Source organism: Heteronotia binoei, chromosome 18 (assembly GCF_032191835.1).
Source record: "Heteronotia binoei isolate CCM8104 ecotype False Entrance Well chromosome 18, APGP_CSIRO_Hbin_v1, whole genome shotgun sequence".
In the NCBI taxonomy this organism is placed as follows: domain Eukaryota; kingdom Metazoa; phylum Chordata; class Lepidosauria; order Squamata; family Gekkonidae; genus Heteronotia; species Heteronotia binoei.
In genome coordinates, this window is record NC_083240.1 from 45,277,363 (window position 1) to 45,297,519 (window position 20,157).

The 20,157-nt window shown below is 46.4% G+C and overlaps 1 protein-coding gene across 2 annotated transcripts in view; it reads right to left on the reverse strand.

Moving 5' to 3' along the window:
- Positions 1-20,157, reverse strand: part of ACACA (acetyl-CoA carboxylase alpha) — a 291,537-nt gene that overhangs the window by 168,368 nt on the left and 103,012 nt on the right. For both annotated transcript variants that reach the window (XM_060259542.1, XM_060259543.1), the window contains 5 exons: positions 18,838-18,962; positions 14,071-14,184; positions 7,571-7,684; positions 6,439-6,528; positions 5,784-5,902 (listed from right to left, as the gene is read on the reverse strand). In XM_060259542.1, the coding sequence (XP_060115525.1) occupies positions 5,784-5,902; positions 6,439-6,528; positions 7,571-7,684; positions 14,071-14,184; positions 18,838-18,962 (562 nt within the window). The remainder of the gene's footprint in view (positions 1-5,783; positions 5,903-6,438; positions 6,529-7,570; positions 7,685-14,070; positions 14,185-18,837; positions 18,963-20,157) is intronic.

Consider the following 20,157-nt stretch of genomic DNA (forward strand, 5'->3'; position numbering starts at 1 on the left):
AGGCTTTGTTCACTAATTTTCCACCCGCCTAAGTTATTTTTTGTCCTTTAATCTAACCCATAATTCTACAGAAGTATAGAAAGACGCATGGCGCAGTGTGGTAAAGCTGCAGTACTGCAATCTGAGCTCCCTGCTTACAACCTGAGTTCAATCACAGCAGAAGCTGGGTTCAGGTAGCTGGCCCGAGGTTGACTCAGCTTTCCATCCTTCCGAGGTCAGTAAAATGAGTCCCCAGTTTGCTGGGGGGAAAGTGTAGATGACTGGGGAAGGCAATGGCAAACCACCCCGTAAAAAGTCTGCCATGAAAACATTGTGAAAACATCACCCCAGAGTCGGAATCGACTGATGCTTACACAGGGCACTACCTTTACCTTTTTACAGAAAGACAGAATGAGGATCAAAGTACAAACTTCAGCATCCAGAGAATCTCAAATTTCATTTTAAATAAGTTTCTAGTCCATATGGCAGAAATGTTTAGAAGTATGTGAGTGGAGTCTGGGGAGTCTGTGGGATTTGAATCAAATGTCCAGTGCTGGAAGGGGGTGCTTTGTGCCCTCCAGAGCCCTTCTCCATGACTGCCAAGAGCAAAAAGTATTTAAAATGATGTCTTGAGAATAAAAATTAATGAAAACAAAGAAGAATGGTGCAAGCACACATAATGTATACAGGTCACACAATATTGATCATCTGGACGCAGAATTTTAATTAATAGGGGGCGGGAGAAAGCAGAATACACCAAGACCTGTTTTTAATCAGCTATGCACTGTGGTTTTGCATCCAATAAAACTCAGCACCTAACTAAAAAGGCATCCTCCACTTAGCCAGTGTGCAGGCAGCAGAGAAGCTGGAAGGGCTATTTTGGCAAGCAAAGGTGAAGTCACCAGCAGGGGCAAAGTCCTTGTCCCACTTACTGGGGCAGTGATCATAAATCCCTCAGCTACCAAGCACTATTTCTCTCTTATTTTTATTTTATTTTTACCCCAAAGAAGTCACTCTCCTCTCTCCAAATGGCACCCTCTAGCCACGGAGAGTCACTTTTAGGGGTCCATAGGGAGAGATGACAGTGAAAAGAGGTAGGGTTTCATTAAATTTTTTAGATCTGCCAAACCTCTCTCCAAAATGTTTCAGCTGGGGGGGGGGGGGGGGAAGAGTTCCAGCTGGGGGGAAAATGTTTCAGCTGGGGGGGGGGGAGAATTTCAACTGGACACATGTAAAGATTACTTGCTGAACTATGCTTATCCTCAGAAATGCTTGCGGTTCAAGCCAGAATGACAGGTAGCCAGAAAGACCCTTTTCTTCCTTGAGCCTCTGGAAAGCTGCAAGCAGCTGGGGCAACACTGAGCAAGAGGGACAGACAGTTCAAGCAGCTTTGCACGCCTGTTTTCACAGGGGAAGGAAGGCCTTTTGAACTCAGCAGTGGAGCTCACTCTTGGCACACAGAAGGCTCCAGGTTTGAAGCCTGGCACCTCCAATAAAATAATTTCAATTTATTAAAATACTTCTATAGCCTGCCTTTCCTTTTTGGCTTGATTTATGGATCCATACACACACCCCAATAACCTGTTCCCTCCTCCCCCAAAATGCTGACAGCCTGTACTCCATTTAAAGCTTTAGTCAACCTGCTGCCCCTCTCAGCACCACAAGAGACAGTGCCCTGCTGCACAGGTGCCAAAAGGGAAAAGGCTTAGGCTCTGGCTAATGTCAGTAAGGCTACTTGAAGAAAAGGAACAGCCGGCAGCTGGCAAACTAAGGAGAGTGGTTGTTGCATAGGACCACGTAGGGAGAAATTGCTCTTCAAGATAACAACAACAACCATTTCCATAAGAACATCAGAGAAGAACTTCAGAAGCTCTCCCACTGTGGCTCCCCCAAGCACCAGGAATACACAGCATCATTGTCCCAGTTCAGTTTGTTACAGGCATCAACTTCTCAGCAGAGGACTCAAGGTGGTTTACAACATAACACCCAAACTTAAAACAGACAATAAAACAGATAAACACAAAAAAATGCAACAGATTCTAATTACAATCCCACTGGTCATCAGCTCTGGAACAAATCTGGACATGCAGCCAGCTCACCCATTCTCTTGGTTAATTAAATGCTGCACAAACATGGCAGTCTTGAACGCCCTACAGAACTTCAACAGATCCCAGAGGGCATGAACCTCCTCAGAGAGCTAGCTCCAGAGGGGAGGGGCAGCCACCAAGAAGGCCCTTGCTATTTAAGACACAGAAGGCACCAGTGAGGCAGATGTCCTCCCTCTTAGGCGGGAAGTGTATCTTTCTCCTGGGCCTGCTGGATCAGATCCCTCTTCTTCATGCTGACAGAAAGGCATTGTGGTCTCTTTGCAGCTTGCATTTGGGAGTGCTGGTGGTTTCCATGGCGCCTGCAGTAGGCCTCATGATGAAGTCCAAATGGGGCAAGGGGGGGGGGGTCATATTGGGAAACACGGTCCCAAAGATAAAAGAGTCCCAGTCAGGGATTTAAAAGGTCATACCAGTCCCTTGAAATGGACAGCAAAACGCCTGCCTGAGAAAGAGAGCCTCCAGCAGTCAGAGCAGAAACAGCTTAATTATGTTCATAAACTCAAGGTAGTGAGAACTAGGCTTTTGCAGGAGGGACTGTGACTCAGTGGAATAGCTCCTACTTTGCATGTAGAAACCCAAGTTCATTCCTGGGCACTGATGGTGAAAATACCTTGGCCAGCAGGAGTTAGCAAAGGCAGAGCCATGGCCAATTAGAGGAGACAATTCCAACCTAAAAGCAGACTGAGTTAAAAGCAGAGCTAAAAGGCAAAGGATATTAGACTTAACACAAGACATTTGAGACTATGGCTGATAACTGCTCAAGCCCTCTGCTGAAAGGTCATGTGCCCAACAAAACAGTTCTCCAGCAGATGTTCAGTTTCTAGTTAGCTCTGACCAACTCTTTGGACTCAGGCACTTCACAGCGATCTATGAAAGATAGGCCAGCTGGGGAAATGGGGAGCCACAGAGAGAGAGAGGAGGATGAAAATGAAGACTGAATAGTTGAGGCTGTTGAGGGGGGAATGCAGGATTATAAAAAATGGACCTCCAAAACAGCATGCAATTATTTGCAAATATTGTCGAGATGAAGAGAACAGATGAGACCAAATTCAATGGGCCATTTATATCATTGCAGAGAGATCTTTGGTGCAGCTGGGCTTGGATGGCTCATTCATTTCAAGCAAAACCAGATTTTGAAGGCAGGGGGAGGGGAGACCCATTTCACAAGATGTACTGATGGATTCTCAATGAACCGAGACTGGGCCTCATTGTCCAATCCCACCAAACATAAAACAAGGAGGATCGAATAAAAAAGGCAAAGGATGTTGGGAGACAAAGAAAGGAGAAAATCACAGTTTTCCAAAAGGAGCTGGTGGGTAACCAGTTCCCCCTTTTTTTGCTGATGTTGATTTTAATTCCTACAGATGTTCTATTATGGATCAACAGTGGCACCCAGTGGCCCAAAGGAGACACAGCCTAGCAAGTTCTCCGTTGACCACAATCCCAAACACAAAGGTCTCAAATTCCTGCAAGCATATTGTTTCTTTCTGATGGAAATATTAATTCAGAAGTACTTGCACTCAATACTCTCTCTAACCTGTGGTGAGCAAAAATTCTACTTTGTGAGCTACTGGCATTAAAGTTGTGAGCTACTGCATCAATTAGTTTTCTCTGGGGCCATTTTGCCTGAGTTAAGATGAAAATCTGTGAGCTGGAGGCTAGAAAACTGTGAGCTAGCTCACACTAACTCAGAGGGAACACTGCTTGCAACCTGCAAGTCTACTAAAGGAAGGTATGTCTCAGCCTGTTAGAGGAGTTCACTCAGTCTGGGCTGAAGTTTTGAGAGTGCCTTCAGGTTGGAAAGATGACAACTGAGAGTAGTGACTCATACAGAAATGCAACAGACAGCCTCCTCTGAGGGTAGGCAATTATGCTGCACTCTTCCAACAGAAGCAATTGGAAAAGTTAGTGTTAGTTGATGCGCCCAAACTTACATATACATATAACAGAAATACCTCATATCCACCGCCTTCACCATGCCACCAAGGCTTCGGCCTGATCTACGACATGTAGGGCAGTCTAATCCTGAGATGGTCAAGTGGACTTGGCCACTATGAACTGCAAGTCAGAGAAGCACACTTTTGAATTGCCCCCCTGTGTGAGTCTCTCCTTCAGGCTAAAGGGTTGGAACCCATTCTTCTTACTTTGCTTGCAGGTTTGGGAGGAGGGGTGTTTTCAACTTGCAGGGAGTTTTAACTTGGGGAAACATTTGGGAAATGGCATCTCCACACATTGAAGTCCAAAGTGGTACCAGTCTGTTCTGCCACCCCACGGTGCTGCAGGGCCAGGGCAGTGAATCATGCAGAGATGCAGCAGGCACCCATCCTTGTGGGTAAGCCTCACAACAATTCTCTCACAACACACTAGCACACAAACGCGCACACAAGAATTTTTGTGTTAGGTAATGGCCTCTTAAAACAAAGAGGTCTCAGTTGACTAATAGAATTACCTAATGGTGTGTGATCCAACATTCTTTTTCTCTCTCCATCCCACCTACAAGAATATCCCCAGAAGTGTCTTTCCTTTCCTCTCAGATTTATCAGTTTTTTAAAATTACCCTAATCCTGGGCCATTCAAAGAAGCCTGTAACACTGCAATTCAAGAGGTGGTATTTCTCCTAGCAGGAAGATACAGAGAAAGAAAAAAAAACTGTATTAGCCATGTATCAGGCTGCTGTTAAAAGAACAGCAGGAGTAGACCCTGATTGGCTAGTGGCTGGGATGTTGCCCAGAATCATAGAACCACAGAGTTGGAAGGGGCTATGCAGACCATCTAGTCCAACCCCCTGCTGCACGCAGGATCAGCCTAAACCTCTTCAACACCCCCCCAGGAACAGTTGTACACCATTATCTGTCATTTAAAAATATAACAAATGAACAAACAAAAGCACAGATGTTCACGCAGTACACTTTTTAAAATAATCAACAATCAGAAAGTCCATCAAATGACAGGGAAAAGGCCCTGACCTGGATAGCCCAGGCAAGCCTGATCTCATCAGATCTTGAAAGCTAAGCAGAGTCGACTGTGGTTAGAACCTGGGTGGGAGACCGTCCTTGGAATACCCCATCAGGAGGTGGAGGCAGGCTTATTCAGCCACCTCTCTGAATATCCTCCAGGTGCCCTGCAAGGGTCAGTCACCAGAGGTCAACGTGACTTCCAGGTGCAGACACACACACAAATATACAAAAGAAGGAGGAGGAGGATAGGAAAAAGGAAGACAAGACTATTGGGTGAACTGCCATGACTGCCTGTCTCTTAAGCTACGGAGCCAGGCACACCCTTCAGCTTCAAAACTGAGAAGTCCCAAGGTTAATTCCATCAAGGAGTGACCTGCGCATTACAGTTTCCCCACAGAAACTGCTCATCACAAACATTATACTCCACTGGAGATGTCCTGTTTGTGGATGAAGGGGAAAAAAGAGAGGTCAGTCTTTGCTGCAGCATGGAGAAAATCAGCTATAAATGAATGCCTGCTCAGAAACGGTCTTCATTGGAGGCCACTAGCAGATGCTCTGACCAGATTCAACTTCCAGCTTTTGATGCAACCAGTGCACAAACGCCACCCGCACTTCCTGATCTTATCTGCCGTGTTTTCCCACAATGCAACAGAATAGGGGCCTATAAAACTTCTACGAGTTCTCTCTCTCTGTCTTCCCACCACTGCCACCACCTCCCTGAAAATCATTTCAGCAGTACCTGTTTGGGTGAGATGTAGGTAACATGAACTGGAACTCTACTACGCAGGTGCTGTCTTTCAACTGCCGATGCTGGACGCTGTTCAGCTCATAGGCAATGTACGCCCTTCGAACATATACCTGGGATTAAAAACCCAAAGAAAACCAACTCTGAGAAATGAATTCACTCTTAAAGAATTTCAGTACCTTGAAGTTAAAGCCCCTCTGCACAGGAAAGCTGACACGTCCATGTGCCGCTGGATTTTGAGGCAGAATTGTTTCCAAGAACAGTTGTCTTCTCATGCATTTTGAGGTGGTACAAGGATACATATGCTGCATACCAATACCTGAGCATGAATCCCAAAGTTTCCCTGATTCCTTTTCAACAGTGTTGCTAGCACTGGTGGCTTGAAAACACTGAAGTAATACTGAGAGAAACATTTCAGAAGCTCTGCAGTGCACTTCTTTTTGACTTAGTAAAAGGCCAACAGCCCAGAAGAGAGAAATGCACTTCCTTTAGAATTGTTTTATCTGGTTATTTATGCTTTGAATTTTTTACAGGTAAACGAGTTACATGATTGGTCAAATGACCATAACAAAGAATGACACCAGCTCCACAGGTCTTTGGGGATAAATGCACTTTCTTTTTCAATCCTGTGAAACAAGAGGAAGCTTACCTCCAGAGCTGCCATTCTCACCACCTGGTTGCTGTGATAGAAGAAGTTTGGAAGCACGTCAAAGATGGATGTCTCCGAAAGAATAAGTTTCTAGGAGGGGAAAAGAAAGAGACATTTTTTCAAAGAACAGAATTCTAATCTTAATGTTGCCAGGGTGGACTAACTAATGGTTTGTCTGGAGGAAATCTGAATGAAAATTTGTTCCCCCACCCATGATGCTTAGTCAAAGCCTCTATGAAGGCTAAGCACCCATCCAAAAGGGAGGCTGCCACTGTGCCTCTGTATGATCTCTGATTTGGCCTTGCTGCTTCCAGAATCCTAACCAATGCTTATTGGTGGGAAGTGGGGTTGTGGTAATTGAGCTGTGTGCCTGCGTTAGATGTAACTGAGTGACCACATCTACTCCTGATGTAGATATGCCACACGATTACCTACTCCCTGGAGGAAACTTCCCACTCTTTCCAGTGAGGAGTAGAACTCAGAATAGGGTTCCCACAGAAACCTGATTCAGGGGAAGGTCTTTTCTAAGATCCTTTCACACGCTAAAAATTGGTAATTTTTTAGCCAGAAGAGGAAACTATGACTCAAAATGTGATGTTTAAAAAGTGTTCAGCCATCAAAAATATGGGAAACACTGAGGCGCCATTCTGCAGAAAAAGCCAGCAGGAACTCATTTGCATATTAGCCCACACCCCTGACATCACCATTGTTTCACCCAGGGCTTTTTTGTAGAAAAAACAGAGCAAGAACTCATTTGCATATCAGGCCACACCCCCTGCCACCAAGCCAGCCAGAACTGCGTTCCTGCACGTTCCTGCTCAAAAAAAGTCCTGCATCAAACCATGTTTAAGGAAGACTAACCATGATTTATCACAGCATCTGACAAAGCATGGCTTATGAGCACCCAGCCATTCAGAATTGGAACCTACAGCTGAAGTGGGTTGGCAAACCCAAAGCAAAACTAGGGGTTAAAGGTGGATCCAAAGCCTGAAAAGTGGCAGAGCTCACCAGCTCCACCGGTCTTTGGGATAAAGAGGAATAACATATGAAAGCAAAGACCACCATCAAAAGCATTGTATGCTGAAAAGTGTAACAGAAATCAGAAATTCAAATTCAGTCGCAACATCCTCACCTGCAAGTTCTCAATGCAGAACTGGTGCCCGTACATATCAATGGCCGAAAGGAAGATGGACTCCACCTGGTTGTGTCGGAGCTCATAAGAAGGCAAGTGGGATGCGATGAGGACCTAGAAAGAGAGGGAAGGGCACAGTAGCAATTGCAAGGATTGCATTTCATCTTCCAGGCAAAGAAGTTGCAACCGGAATGCAGAGTTGAAATCCCAGCAAAGCTATAAACTTACTGAAAAGTCAGATTTTGTTTCTGTACCTCAGCTTCCCAAACTATGGAACAAACTACAGGCAAAAGGGACTATTTGATAGTGAATGAGCTTTAGTGATTAGCAATTAATGACACGGGGCATTTGTTTTTTTGTCACTACACATTCATCATCACATACCTTTATTATTCTTACAACAAACCTGCAAAGCAAATGCAAAGCTATACAGATCCTTCATGTTTAGAGGCAGTGAATATCTGAATACCAGCTGTTGGGGGAGAAGAGAGACAACAGGCAAACCCAGAGCTTTTTTGTAGCAGGAACTCCTTTGCATTTTAGGCCACACACCCCTGATGTAGCCAATCCTCCAAGAGCTTACAGAGCTCTTAGTACAGGGCCTACTGTAAATTCCAGGAGTATTGGCTACATCAGGGGTGTGTGGCCTAATATGCAAAAGAGTTCCTGCTACAAGAAAAGCCCCAGGCAAATCTATTGCCCTTGTGTCCTTGTGCTTTTCGGAAACTAGGGGATGCCCACCCTTGGAACCAGTATAATGGACTAGATTAGATCCTCTGTCTGACTCAGAAAGGCCATTCCCCCAACTGTAGCCAAAACAGGCTCAAGATTTTAAAAAACAAGCATGCCTTTAAAATTGCAACTCCACCAGTTAAAATGGGCCCTCGCCGATTCAACATCTCACAGGAATTCACCTCCTCCTGTACTCGGTGGTGATTACTCCCAAGAAGCATGCCGAGGATTATGGCCTTAAGGTCCTAACTCCAAGAGATGTCAAGAGAGCCACAACCTGACCCACAACATAGTAGTGAAGGGCCATGCAGGGGTGGGGGGGGGGGGGGGCGGGGAATTAGCTCTTCCACTTTCATGAATCAAAACTAATATGCCCCTTAGAAATACAGCTGTAAACTTCAAAAGCTGGGGCAGAGGCAGAGACAGGCACTTCTCTTTTTCCCCTCCAGGGCTGATATCAAAGAGGGGGCAGATTAGTTTCAATCAGCAAAACCATGTGGGGAGATGGGAGAGCTTAAGTTTGGTGTAGTGGTTAAGTGTGTGGACTCTTATCTGGGAGAACGGGGTTTGGTTTCCCACTTCTCCACTTGCACCTGCTGGAATGGACTTGGGCCAACCATAGCTCTTGTGGGAGTCGTCCTTGAAAGGGTTTCTCTCAGAGTTCTCTCACAGGGTGTCTGTTGTGGGGGAGGGAGGCAAAGGAGATTGTGACTGCTCTGAGATTCAGAGTATACGGCGGGATATAAATCCAATATCATCTTCTTCTTAACACACACACACCCTTCCTCACTACAGCCCTAGGGTTGCCAGCCCCCAGAATTACAGCAGGTCTCCAGACTAGGGAGATCAGTTCCCCTGGAGGAAATGGCAGCTCCAAAGGACAAACTCTGTGGTGCATCACAGATTCTAGGCAAAAGTCCCTCCCCAAAGCTCCCCTTCCACAGGCACTGCCCCCAAATCTCCAGGAATTTCCTAGGCCAGAGTTGGCAAGCAACCCTGTGTGGTCCCCCATCCAAGTCAGAGCCCCATACCTGTTTCTGTTCTTAAAAGGCTGCAGAGATCTAATCACAGATCTGCTGGTGTTTCATCTCCTTAGACCCTTGGTGGAAACCAACCGTAGTCTGCAACTTTGACAATGCAGAGGAAGGGCTTCTAAAGGCAGGGCAAAGCTGAAGCCAAAGAACTCTCATGTCAAGAAACGAAGCCCTGGAGGAGGACTCGGGCTCAGCTTCGAGAGCAGCAAATCAACAAGAAGAGGGAAAGGGACGCCGCCACCATGCCCAGCAGCAGCAGCACAATAAAGACCTCTTGCAAGATCGGCAGCATCCCCGGCATGCCGCTGAGAGGTTCAGTAACGCTGAGTCGTTCAAGGGCAGGGGTTGCAATTCGGCAGAAGACAGAAAAGGTCACCGAACGGCTTCAAACGCCTGCTCATTTTCAATGCTCCTGCACTGGAATTAAGGGGGGGGCAAGGCAGAGATTTCTACACCCCCCCTTAAGCTAGCCTCCCTGCTGCAAGACTTTTAGAATGGAAATCAGGATAGCACAGAGAGGAAACAAGCTTCCAGGGGGGTAGAATTATTGAGAGACAATTAGATCCTTCTCGGTCTTTCCCCCCACTATTTTAATTATATAGAGAAGCCACTCGCTGCCGAGACAGGCTTAAAAAGAGCTCTCCAGGTGTACATCTTGTATTTAAATTGGAATCTAAGATGGGTAACCTTGAGGGAAAAGGGACACATATCAAGATTTTTTTTTCTTATTTCATTTCTAAAAAAGAAACTAATTTCCAGCTGCCCCCAGGGAGCCACTCAGATACCGCTACCTTCTCTTTACCAGCCACAGTTCTTTTGCTCCTTATGAATTCCAGGCAGCGTATCCTGCTTTGTTCCAAGGATCCCAATCTTAATGTATTTTGGTGGATGCCTTGCTTATTTGGGTGGTGACCAACTCCTGGCGAACAGGGCATTGCACTGCAGAGATGATCCAACAACTTCCCTTACCTGCACAGCCATTCAAATGGTATATTCCAAAGAGGAATAAGAAGGGAGCCCTGTGTTACTCTGTCCCCACCCCTACCCCCCGCAGCCTCCTATCCAGGGCATTTTTTGTAGCAGGCCTTTGCATATTAGGCCACACACCCCTGATGTAGCCAATCCTCCTGGAGCTTACAGTAGGTCCTGTAAGAGCCCTGTAAGCTCTTGGAGGATTGGCTACATCAGGGGTGTGTGGTCTAATATGCAAAGGAGTTCCTGCTACAAAAAAAGCCCTGCTCTATCCACAGTTTTTTGAAGTTATTAAGCTGCAGTACAGCACCCATACTATTGTTCATAGTGGCCCATAAATCATCCAAACAAACAAAGGACTATAAATTTTCTGTGGCATCAATCAAGACATGATCCCCTAATCTGTAAGCCTTCAGAAGTAACACGAGTGGTGTGCACAGACAGTGCCTTCTTGGTGGTAGCACCTCCTCATAAAGAAAGCCATTCACCCAGCACCTAATAATTTAAATTTTATGCACCAGATGGGGAAAAAAAACTTGGGTTTCTTTTTGTGAATATGGCCATAGTTTAAACAGAATAACTTTCATTGAAACTGTGATATACTGAACCTGTTTTGATGGGTCTTCTAATACTCCTGCTGAAATTATTTATTTTACTTTTTGCTGCTGTTTTATTATTAATATTGGGTATTTATCATTTTCACTGCATGTTGCTGTTAGCCACTCTGGGCATAGTGTATGGGAGAATTAAGCTAAAAGGAACCCTTATCAGGTCTAGGAAGACTGGAAACAGGATGGAAACAAGGAACTAAGGCATACCCTGCTGAAGAAGAATAGAGGAAACAACGGAGTGGCATAAAACATGGCTCTCATGCCACATCCACATCTAGAAGAACTCACCATCTGTCAGTGTTAGAAGCCTCCCAATAAATGCACCAAGCCTGAGGAAGAAACAAGCAGTCTTGTATCTTCCAGCATAGCTCCGCCCACTACCAAAATGGTTCCTTTTGACCTCACCTGGTTACGACCACTTCCAGGTCAGGTGTGACTCTTTCCCTGGGGAACTGTGAGAGTCTTTGGTTCTCTCTCATCCTCTCCCCTCTGCTCATCTGTCTGCCTCATGTAGCCTCTTGATTCTCCTGCCCAAACTTGATCAGTCCTACCCTCTTCTCTTGTCTGACAGCTCGCATTTCCGCTTTCCTTTTCTGGCCCCCTTCTCAGCTTGGACCCCTGGCCTCTGGTGCTACCTTCAGAGGGGTCTGCACCATAAGCTCAAAAGCCTACAGACCTAACGATGACACTAGCACTGGAGCAACATTACAGCCTACAAGGCTGCATTGTTAGCAACACTGGAACTAGACCTAATCAATTTTATTTTGCTGTTTCTGAAGACCACCAGCCCAGGATCAAGCATGGCTGACAGCCAGAAAGCGACCTACAAGAGGCACTCCCACCCTCATAAGGGTGCTGCCAGCAATGTTCCCTCTAAGTTGAGTTAGTGTGAGCTAGCTCACAGTTTTTTAGCCTCCAGCTCACATATTTTTGTCTTACCTCAGGAAAAATGGCCCCAGAACAAGCTAATTTATGCAGGAGCTCACAAGTTTAATGCCAGTGGTAGTTCACAATGTAGAATTTTTGCTCACAAGGCTCCACAGCTTAGAGGGAGCACTGGCTGCCAGAGTGAGCCAGCTGGTCTCAGGCCTGCTTCGTCACTCCTGCTTCCGGGAACCAACATCATGCACTGCTCCTCCTCACTGCCCCACTGAGTTGGGATATCTGGGATTCATTCCTGCCTCCTCTTCCCCTCCCCCAATACCGGCTTTGCGAAGAAGAGAAAGAGAAGCTACTGCGACACACACACACAACCTGAAACTCTCCTCTTTGGAGTCTTTGAGTAAAGAAGCACGTCCTTTCGTCCGATCTGAATCTACTGCCCATCAACTTTTACCAGGTGCCTGCAAATGATTGTGCTATGGGAGGGGAAGAAAAATGACTCTCTCCCCACTCTTCCAAAATTCAGCCTGATTTTATAAGCCTCTCTCGTGCCTCCTCTGCTCCAGTCTCCTGTCCTCGATAACCAAAAAACTTCAGACGGCTTAACTCTTCCATGTCAGGAAAGGGCCTCCAACCTCACAGGGCTGTTGTAAGGATTCCAACAAGGTAACATTTCAATAGCGACCTAAATACATTAAAGCACATCCTCAACATCACTACCCTCAGCAGATGTATGATTGGACTGACCAATTGCAGCTCCACCCCCGTCACCTTTCTCCAAAAGAAAAAGAAAAAAGTCCAGTGTATCAACCTAGCATCATTAAAACTGAAACCTGAACATTAAAAAATGATATATTTTTTTCCTTTCTTAACTTCAGGGTGTGGGCTGTGAGTGATGTATTGTTGTAAGTGTGGTGTAGTGTGATCAGAGGCTGCATAGTGCAGTCAGACCAGGATGTGTCTTAAATCCCCACTCTGCCACGCTGGGCAATCTTGGGTCAGTTAAGACTCTCTCAGCCTAGCCTACCTCAAAGGGTTGTTGTGAGGAGAAAATGGAAGAGAGGAGAATGATGTACAATGCTTTGTGCCCCCATTGGGAAGATATAAAAGATATAAGGTTGTTTTCACTTTTGATCATACTGATAGCTATAACTTTTTGGAGGGTCCTGCTCAAGAAGCTTTTAGGGGCAACCCCCCCCCCCCCAAGAAGATCAGAAGTACGCAACAAAAGGGATACCACGGGTTGCCTTTCAGAGATCCCAGAGAAATCTCAGAAATAAATAAAATTTTATACACAATGTGCTCAGCTTGGCAAGTGAGGCAGCTTCCAAGCATCAAATTTAGGATAGCTACAATGCAACAATTTGTATGACATACAAATCCCACTGATGGACCTCCTGATGGCACCTGAGTTTTTTGGCCCATGTGTGACACAGAGTGTTGGACTGGATGGGCCATTGGCCTGATCCAACGTGGCTTCTCTTATGTTCTTCTGTGACACAGAGTGTTGGACTGGATGGGCCACTGGCCTGATCCAACATGGCTTCTCTTATGTTTGGGGCAGAGATGCTGTGTATTCTTGGTGCTGGGGGGTGCACAGTGGGAGGGCTTCTAGCCCCACTGATGGACTTCCTGATGGCACCTGGGTTTTTTGGCCACTGTGTGACACAGAGTGTTGGACTGGATGGGCCATTGGCCTGATCCAACGTGGCTTCTCTTATGTTCTTAACAATAAAATAAATGACAAGGAAAAAATCTAAAACAGTATGAGGGGAAAAACTGAGACACTTTGAACAATAATGAAAACTCACTGACAGGTTAGGGATACCTAACAAAGCTGTTTCGCCAGGTTTTTGGATGAGGAGACGGGCATCTATCCATTAGATCGGTTGGCCTCCCCTACTGTACTGCTGTACTATTCTACTGTCCTATTATGTAGTACCATTCTGCCAAACTATTCTGTTTTGTCATCTAGCTGGACCATCCTGCTGTACTTTATTAATTGTTGTAATTGGTTTTATTGTGATGCTATTGTAATTTTATTGTGATTTTATTACTATTTATGATGTACTCCGCTCTGAGCCCCCCAAATGGGGGAACGGGCAGAATATAACTAATAATAACAACAACAATACCACCCCCAATGGAGGGGTAGAGCATCCCACCCACCCACCCCTAAAAAACCCACCCAAAAGCCTGGGGAATCAGAAGTGCCACATGAGCCAGTCTGCCCTGCAACCTCTCGGAGAGCGGGAAGAACGGCCCTTACCTGGCGGGCTCGCAGTGCCACCTTGGCATTGGTGGTCTTACTGAGTTGGGTTAGCTCTGTCAGAATATTGATCAGTTCATCCGTCAGGGTTGGATCTCTCCCACACAGCTGATCCTGGAGAAAATAATCACAAAAACAGGTTTGCAAATGTTTGTCCCGTGAGGTGCAAAGAGAACAAGGGAGGCAACCTCCATCTCTCTCTTGCTCTCAAGGCATGAAACATACCAAGCCACCCACTGGATCCAAGACTCATCAAGCCCAACAACGGGAAGGCAGATTCCAAACCTGTCATGACTGACCTACAGCACAGGGGAAGGAGCTGTGTCTCGGGGCAGAGCTCTTGCTTGACATGCCTGCCCATCTACGGGACCACCTTTCCCCACATGTTCCCCAGAGAGCACTGCATTCAGGAGGGCAACATCTTTTCCATCCCCAGACCAAGGAAGGCCAGATGAGCTCTACAAGGGCCACAGCCTTCTTGGCGGCAGCACCGGCACTGTGGAACGCCCTCCCATACAGGCCCTGCGGGATCTTTCCCAATTCTGTACGGTCTATAAAAGAGAATTATTTTGATTAACCTATGACATCTGAATGGGAGAGCGCTGCCACCCTAGTAACTGAGTGAATACTAACTATGAGCACTTAGATAATGTCTCAAGGACCACCGACGGATAGACCAACTTAAGAGATTAATAGAAATTGATCTGGCGCACTGAAGAAGCTGTTAACCGCCATAAGAAGCTGTGAACAGCACCATATTGATGTATTTATGGTTTTTAGATCTGTATTGTTTTTAGTGATTTTAATATGTAATTTGTTGGTTGTTGTTAGCCGCCCTGAGTCCATTTGCAGAGAGGGCAGGATCTGAATTTAAAGTAGGGTTGCCAAGTCCCCCGCGGCCTCCAGCAGGGGACTTTTTTCTATGTACCATAGAATTTTCCCTCTTAAATTGCTAGAGCATCTGGGAAAACCATAGAGTTTTCCCGGAAACACCTAGAGCGGCCAGTGACATCAGGGGAGGTTCCCCTTGGTGGCCTAATGTGGGCTGGCAGGTTGGAAACCTCCAGGGTGGGAGAACCCCACCCACCCAGCCCAAGGGCTTGGCAGCCCTAATTTAAAGTAATTTTTTTTTAAAGATCAGAGGTTGAGTGCCTGGCTTCACCATCTGAAGGATCCCAGGAGATCCTGGGGAAGGGCCTGGCAAACTGAGGCCAACCAGAGTAGACAATACTGAACTGGATGGACTGGCACAGGATGGCGGTTCATAGGTTTATTTCGTGTTAACTTTCAGAAAAGGCAGAAGACCCCAGGTGCCTCCACATTAGGAAAACCCTTCTTCCTGCTCAAGCCCTTCCGAGGAGGGCCACTGCCTGTCAGAGGTCACAGCACTGAATGGATGGAAGAATGATGTGATGCCGATTAAGGCAAGCTTCAAGCACCCGAGCGTGCGAAAGAGACTTGGAGGCAAGTGAGGCTGAGGGAGGGGAGCAGGAATCCTTTTATGAAGTTATCTGGCCTCTCGGCTGAATATACCATCAGCATCAATAATAACGACAGGAGCCCAATTTAAGAGAAGGGGATTAACGGGGAAGTTGTTGACTAGCAGGTGTCTCCTTGTGCCTCCCACGAGAAGTAAGTTCCCTGGTCAAGCACCGTTACAAAAATGCAGTGGCAGTTACCAGCTTAGATTACATCAAAAGAAAATTCAAAATCAATTCATTGGAGAACCTTTCACGATGATCGTTTGTCTCAGTGCCTGAATGCAGCCTCCACGTTTAGGGACAGTCACTGAGAGGCAAAGAACTGCTCTGCCTTGGGGCTTCCACTTCCTCAGACAGCAGGGAGCTCCACACCCCTGGCTCCACCCTGCCTCACAGCTCAAGCCACAGACCAGACACTCTTGTTCACTCAGCTGTTGTGAGGAGAGGAGACTATCTTAGCTGCCCTGGAGAAAAAAATTAAGAAATAAACCTGGCTGGCTACTTTGGCAGGAGCCTGCTGGGCCAGCCAGACCTCTGGGTCTGATCCAGCAAGGCTCTTTCAGTGGGCCTGGGGTCAGGGATTGCCACAGAGCCAGTCAATTCCTTTTCACTTCTCAAACTGCTCACGGCTTGCACAGGTGAACAACAAAAAAAAAAGGTTGGGGGAGGGAAGGGGGAAGAAAAGAAGTTTAAAGTCCCTTCCTCACAAGAAGAAATCATCAAACAACAAGAGAAAAAACAAAGCGGCGCGGTGGCGTTCCATTGGCTCTGGCCTGCCCTGATTGGCAAAGGCGGCGCGCGGCGCCTCAGACGGGTTCTTTGACAAGGCCTAACGCCTCTCCAGCACCCCCATGTAATTACACACTTGAGTGACTGGACTCTGAAGAAAATTGAAGGCCTGAGCTGCAAACAGCTGCCATTTTCTCTCTCCATCATGCCGGCATGATTACTTGAGAAATGAACAGCCTCGGCTCAAAGCTACTCCAGAATTCTCAGAGGAAATATGGCTCCGTGTTCAAATAATGAGATTCTTAAGGCAAGCGTTACTTACAATCACACCGCAAAAAAAGAAAGGGGGTGGGGGTGGGAGAGAGAAAGGCGGGGGGGGCACAGAGGAAAGGGAGAGAGGAAGGCAGGTACTTATATCTCTTACAAATTAGTATTTAAGAAACCCGACCGCCGTTTTGGGAAGACGTCGCCCATCAGCTGCTCTTCAAGGAGGGATTTCCTCCTTTCGCTTTTGCAGTTTGGCAAGTCGATAGCTAGTGACAGGAACCCACAAAGTCTTTAGCAAAAAGGAGGGGGAGGTTGGTGGTTTGGGAGGCAGAACTCAATTAATTAGCATCTTTGAAAGTGCAAGACAGGCTATGATTGATGCTGTCAATCGCAGCGTTAAATCTCCCACGTGCTCCATAAAATGTGTTTGGCTCAGCTGCAGCCCTGTTCTAAAATTGTCAAATTTCTCCCTCGTACACTTAGGAAGCAGGAAAGTGAGGTGCGTCACCATGGCTTCGTTCATCCTTTCCAGCGCTCAGTCTAAGATCAGTTTCTGACAAACAAACCCAAACTCATCTTTAAGTCGAGAGTCCTCAGACCATGATAGAAAGGTTACTACCTTCAGGCTGCATAGCGAGTTTTGCAGATGCTGATTTATACTGCTTTAAGGCTAAGCACAACACCTTATATTTGCAGCTTTGGCATTTGAGCTCATTCCTTGCGGGGGGAAGGGGTGTCCTTTTGTTGGAAGAACGCTTTCTCATACACATACAATTTTATATATGAAGAGAGGCTGCACTGTTTCTACACCAGTCCAAAAGATTAACAGGGAAAGAAAATACCTGCTAGTGGAACCACTGCTAAGTCAGCTTTTGGTTTCCAAACTCAAGGCGAATCTTACATTTCCTTCTTTAGACCATTTCTAATTCTACATTTTACTAATGTTGGTACTCCAGGCTCCTTTAGCAGCCCAAAACAGCTGAGGCTGGAATAAGCCCAGGCTGTCCCATTTCATCATTACTGCTCTGCTACAGAAAAAGGGGGCAGGGGAAGTTGGAGCTGGCAAAACCCTCAGATGCTGCCCCAGCTGCTCTCTCTGTAGGGCTGCAGAGAGACTGGAGGATGCAAAGTGTGACCAACCATCTAAAAAGACGGTATATGTGGGCCTTTGTTCAGAGAGTCATCCAACCAGAACAGGTCCAGAAATTCAGGACCAGCCCTCTTGCAGATCAGCCTATTAGACCAAAGGGTGGTTTGTATCGCAGTGCCCCCTCAGAGCAAGTGGATCAAGCTTCTGTTGGCAGTGGACCCCGCCCCCCTTCCCCACACACACATCCACTGAGAGGCCTGGCAATCCTGCACACTGTGGACAGCTGCATTTTTAGAGGCTTCCCTTATCAGCTGAAGTGAACCAAGCGTGACAGTGAACCTGGGTCAGAACTAGCTACTGTACCCACCCATCCTCCATTTCAACTTCCGTGTGGGAAATTCAGTGCACAAATCTTAGACTTGGCTTCAATATCTGCAATCAGGAAAGACTTTTTTTCTGTCTAAATAAAGTGGTAATGTCATACTTATTGGTACTTATTGATAATGCAGCAGTATGAGTCCGTCATCAGCTTCCAAATCCAACTTCAAACTATCACAGCTGCTATTATCTTGCTCAGGGCCACAAACTGGAAAGGAATCTCTTTCGCACTCACAGCTTCTCTGCCTTGCCTTTTCAAGGCTTGTAACAGTGCAAGGGATCAATGAACTATAGCATTCAGATATTTCGGAAGGAGCTGCAACTCACAGAGATACAGCCCATGCATTACTTGAGGACCCCCAGCTCAAAGGTGAGAGGTGGGGGAAACTTCTCTACCTGAGACCTTAAAGAGACATGTACAGACAGAGTGGGTGTACCTGTAATATAAAGGCACCATCAGATTTTCAACAGAACTTCCACCCCCAAGCTCTGGACAAAGGAAAATACCAGGGGTGGAATTCTAGGAGGAGCTCCTTAGCATATTAGGCCACGCACCCCTGATGTAGCCAATCCTCCAAGAGCTTACAAGTCTCTTTTTTGTAAGATCTTGGGGGATTGGCTACATCAGGGTTGCGTGGCCTAATATGCAAAGGGGCTGCTAGAATTCCATCCCTATATGTGTAGAACAGCTGAGGAACCTTCTTGACAACAATGGGCCAGATCAGACGACAGCATCCGAACTCTGCCAAATGACTTCGTTTATACGTAACAAGGGCTAAGAAGGAACAAAACGGGGAGAGAGCTCTCAAGAGCACAACGTACAATGAGCATTGTCACGAGAAGGTTCTTCTTGGTGACTTGAGCATGAGAGAAGATGTAGTTCAGGACGGCATTCATGTCGCTCTTGTTCTCTTCCCGAAGGGCAAAGACACACTTATCATAATGACCTATGGGCAAAACATAAAGGGGTAAGAATATATTGGTCCCCAAAGATACTTCAGATAAAGCATATGCAGGAAAGAGAGACTACAACCGATTCTCCACTAGCCTCCTGCTGCTCTCACGCTTTTCTTCTCCATGGAGTTTCCGTTGGATTTCACACTATCTGCCCCGGGGCTGCAACTCACTTCGCCTTTTTCGTGTGGCAAACAGAAACCGGTTTTAAGAGGATCTTGTTTGCTGCGCAAAAGAGGCGGAGCGAGTTGCAGCCCCGGGGCAGATAGTGTGAAATCCGACAGAAGCCCCGCAAAGAAGAGCAGAGTGAGAGCAGAATACATCTCAGTAAGGGGAACCATGACTTTGGGACTACTTGTGATGCTAGCCACAGTTCTGACCTGCTGCCATTTTTGGATACGCTTTAGGATCCAACCTTACGGAATTTTTTTTTTCAAACTGAATTCCTCAGGTCTGTGGAGCTCTCTGCAGCTTTTTAGGAGTTTCTACACGAGACAATCCATAATAATTTCCTCGAGAAACAACTGGTCCAGTAGCCACCACAAGGGACTGCATGACTCCGTATGAACCCCACCTGACAACTGAAGCCAATCTGCTGAAGCTCTTTGCCAGAGGTTAGGTGGGTAGTTACTGAGGGAGGAGACCTTTTCAGTGGTGGCACCTCAGTGCTTCCCCATTAAAGTCAAATTGGCAGTTACAGAGTCATCTTTCAGGTGCTAGATGAAGATGGGCTTGTTCTCCCAGACTTTGGGTCCATTTTCTGAATTGTTTCATTGCTGATTTTAAATTGACTTATCAAGGCTTTTTAAAATTAGACTGAATACCATTTCTTGCCCTAACCTGGATAGCCCAGGCTAGCCCAATCTTGTCAGTTCTTGGAAGCTAAATCCTGACTAATATCTGGATGGGAGACCTCCAAGAAATACCAGATGCAGAGGCAGTCAATGGCAAACCACCTCTGAACGTCTCTTGCCTTGAAAACCCTGGGGGGGGGGTCACCATAACTCATCTGTGACTTGATGGTTAAATAAAAGTTGTTCCTTCTGTACATCACGAGCTGCCCTCTACTGAATCACACCAGTCTTGCCTGGTAGCAGCTCTCCAGTGTTATTCCCCAATACCTGACAGGGACTTTCTGCCGGCCCACTGCTGACAGCCAGAGTGGTGAAGTGGTTAAGAATTTCTAAG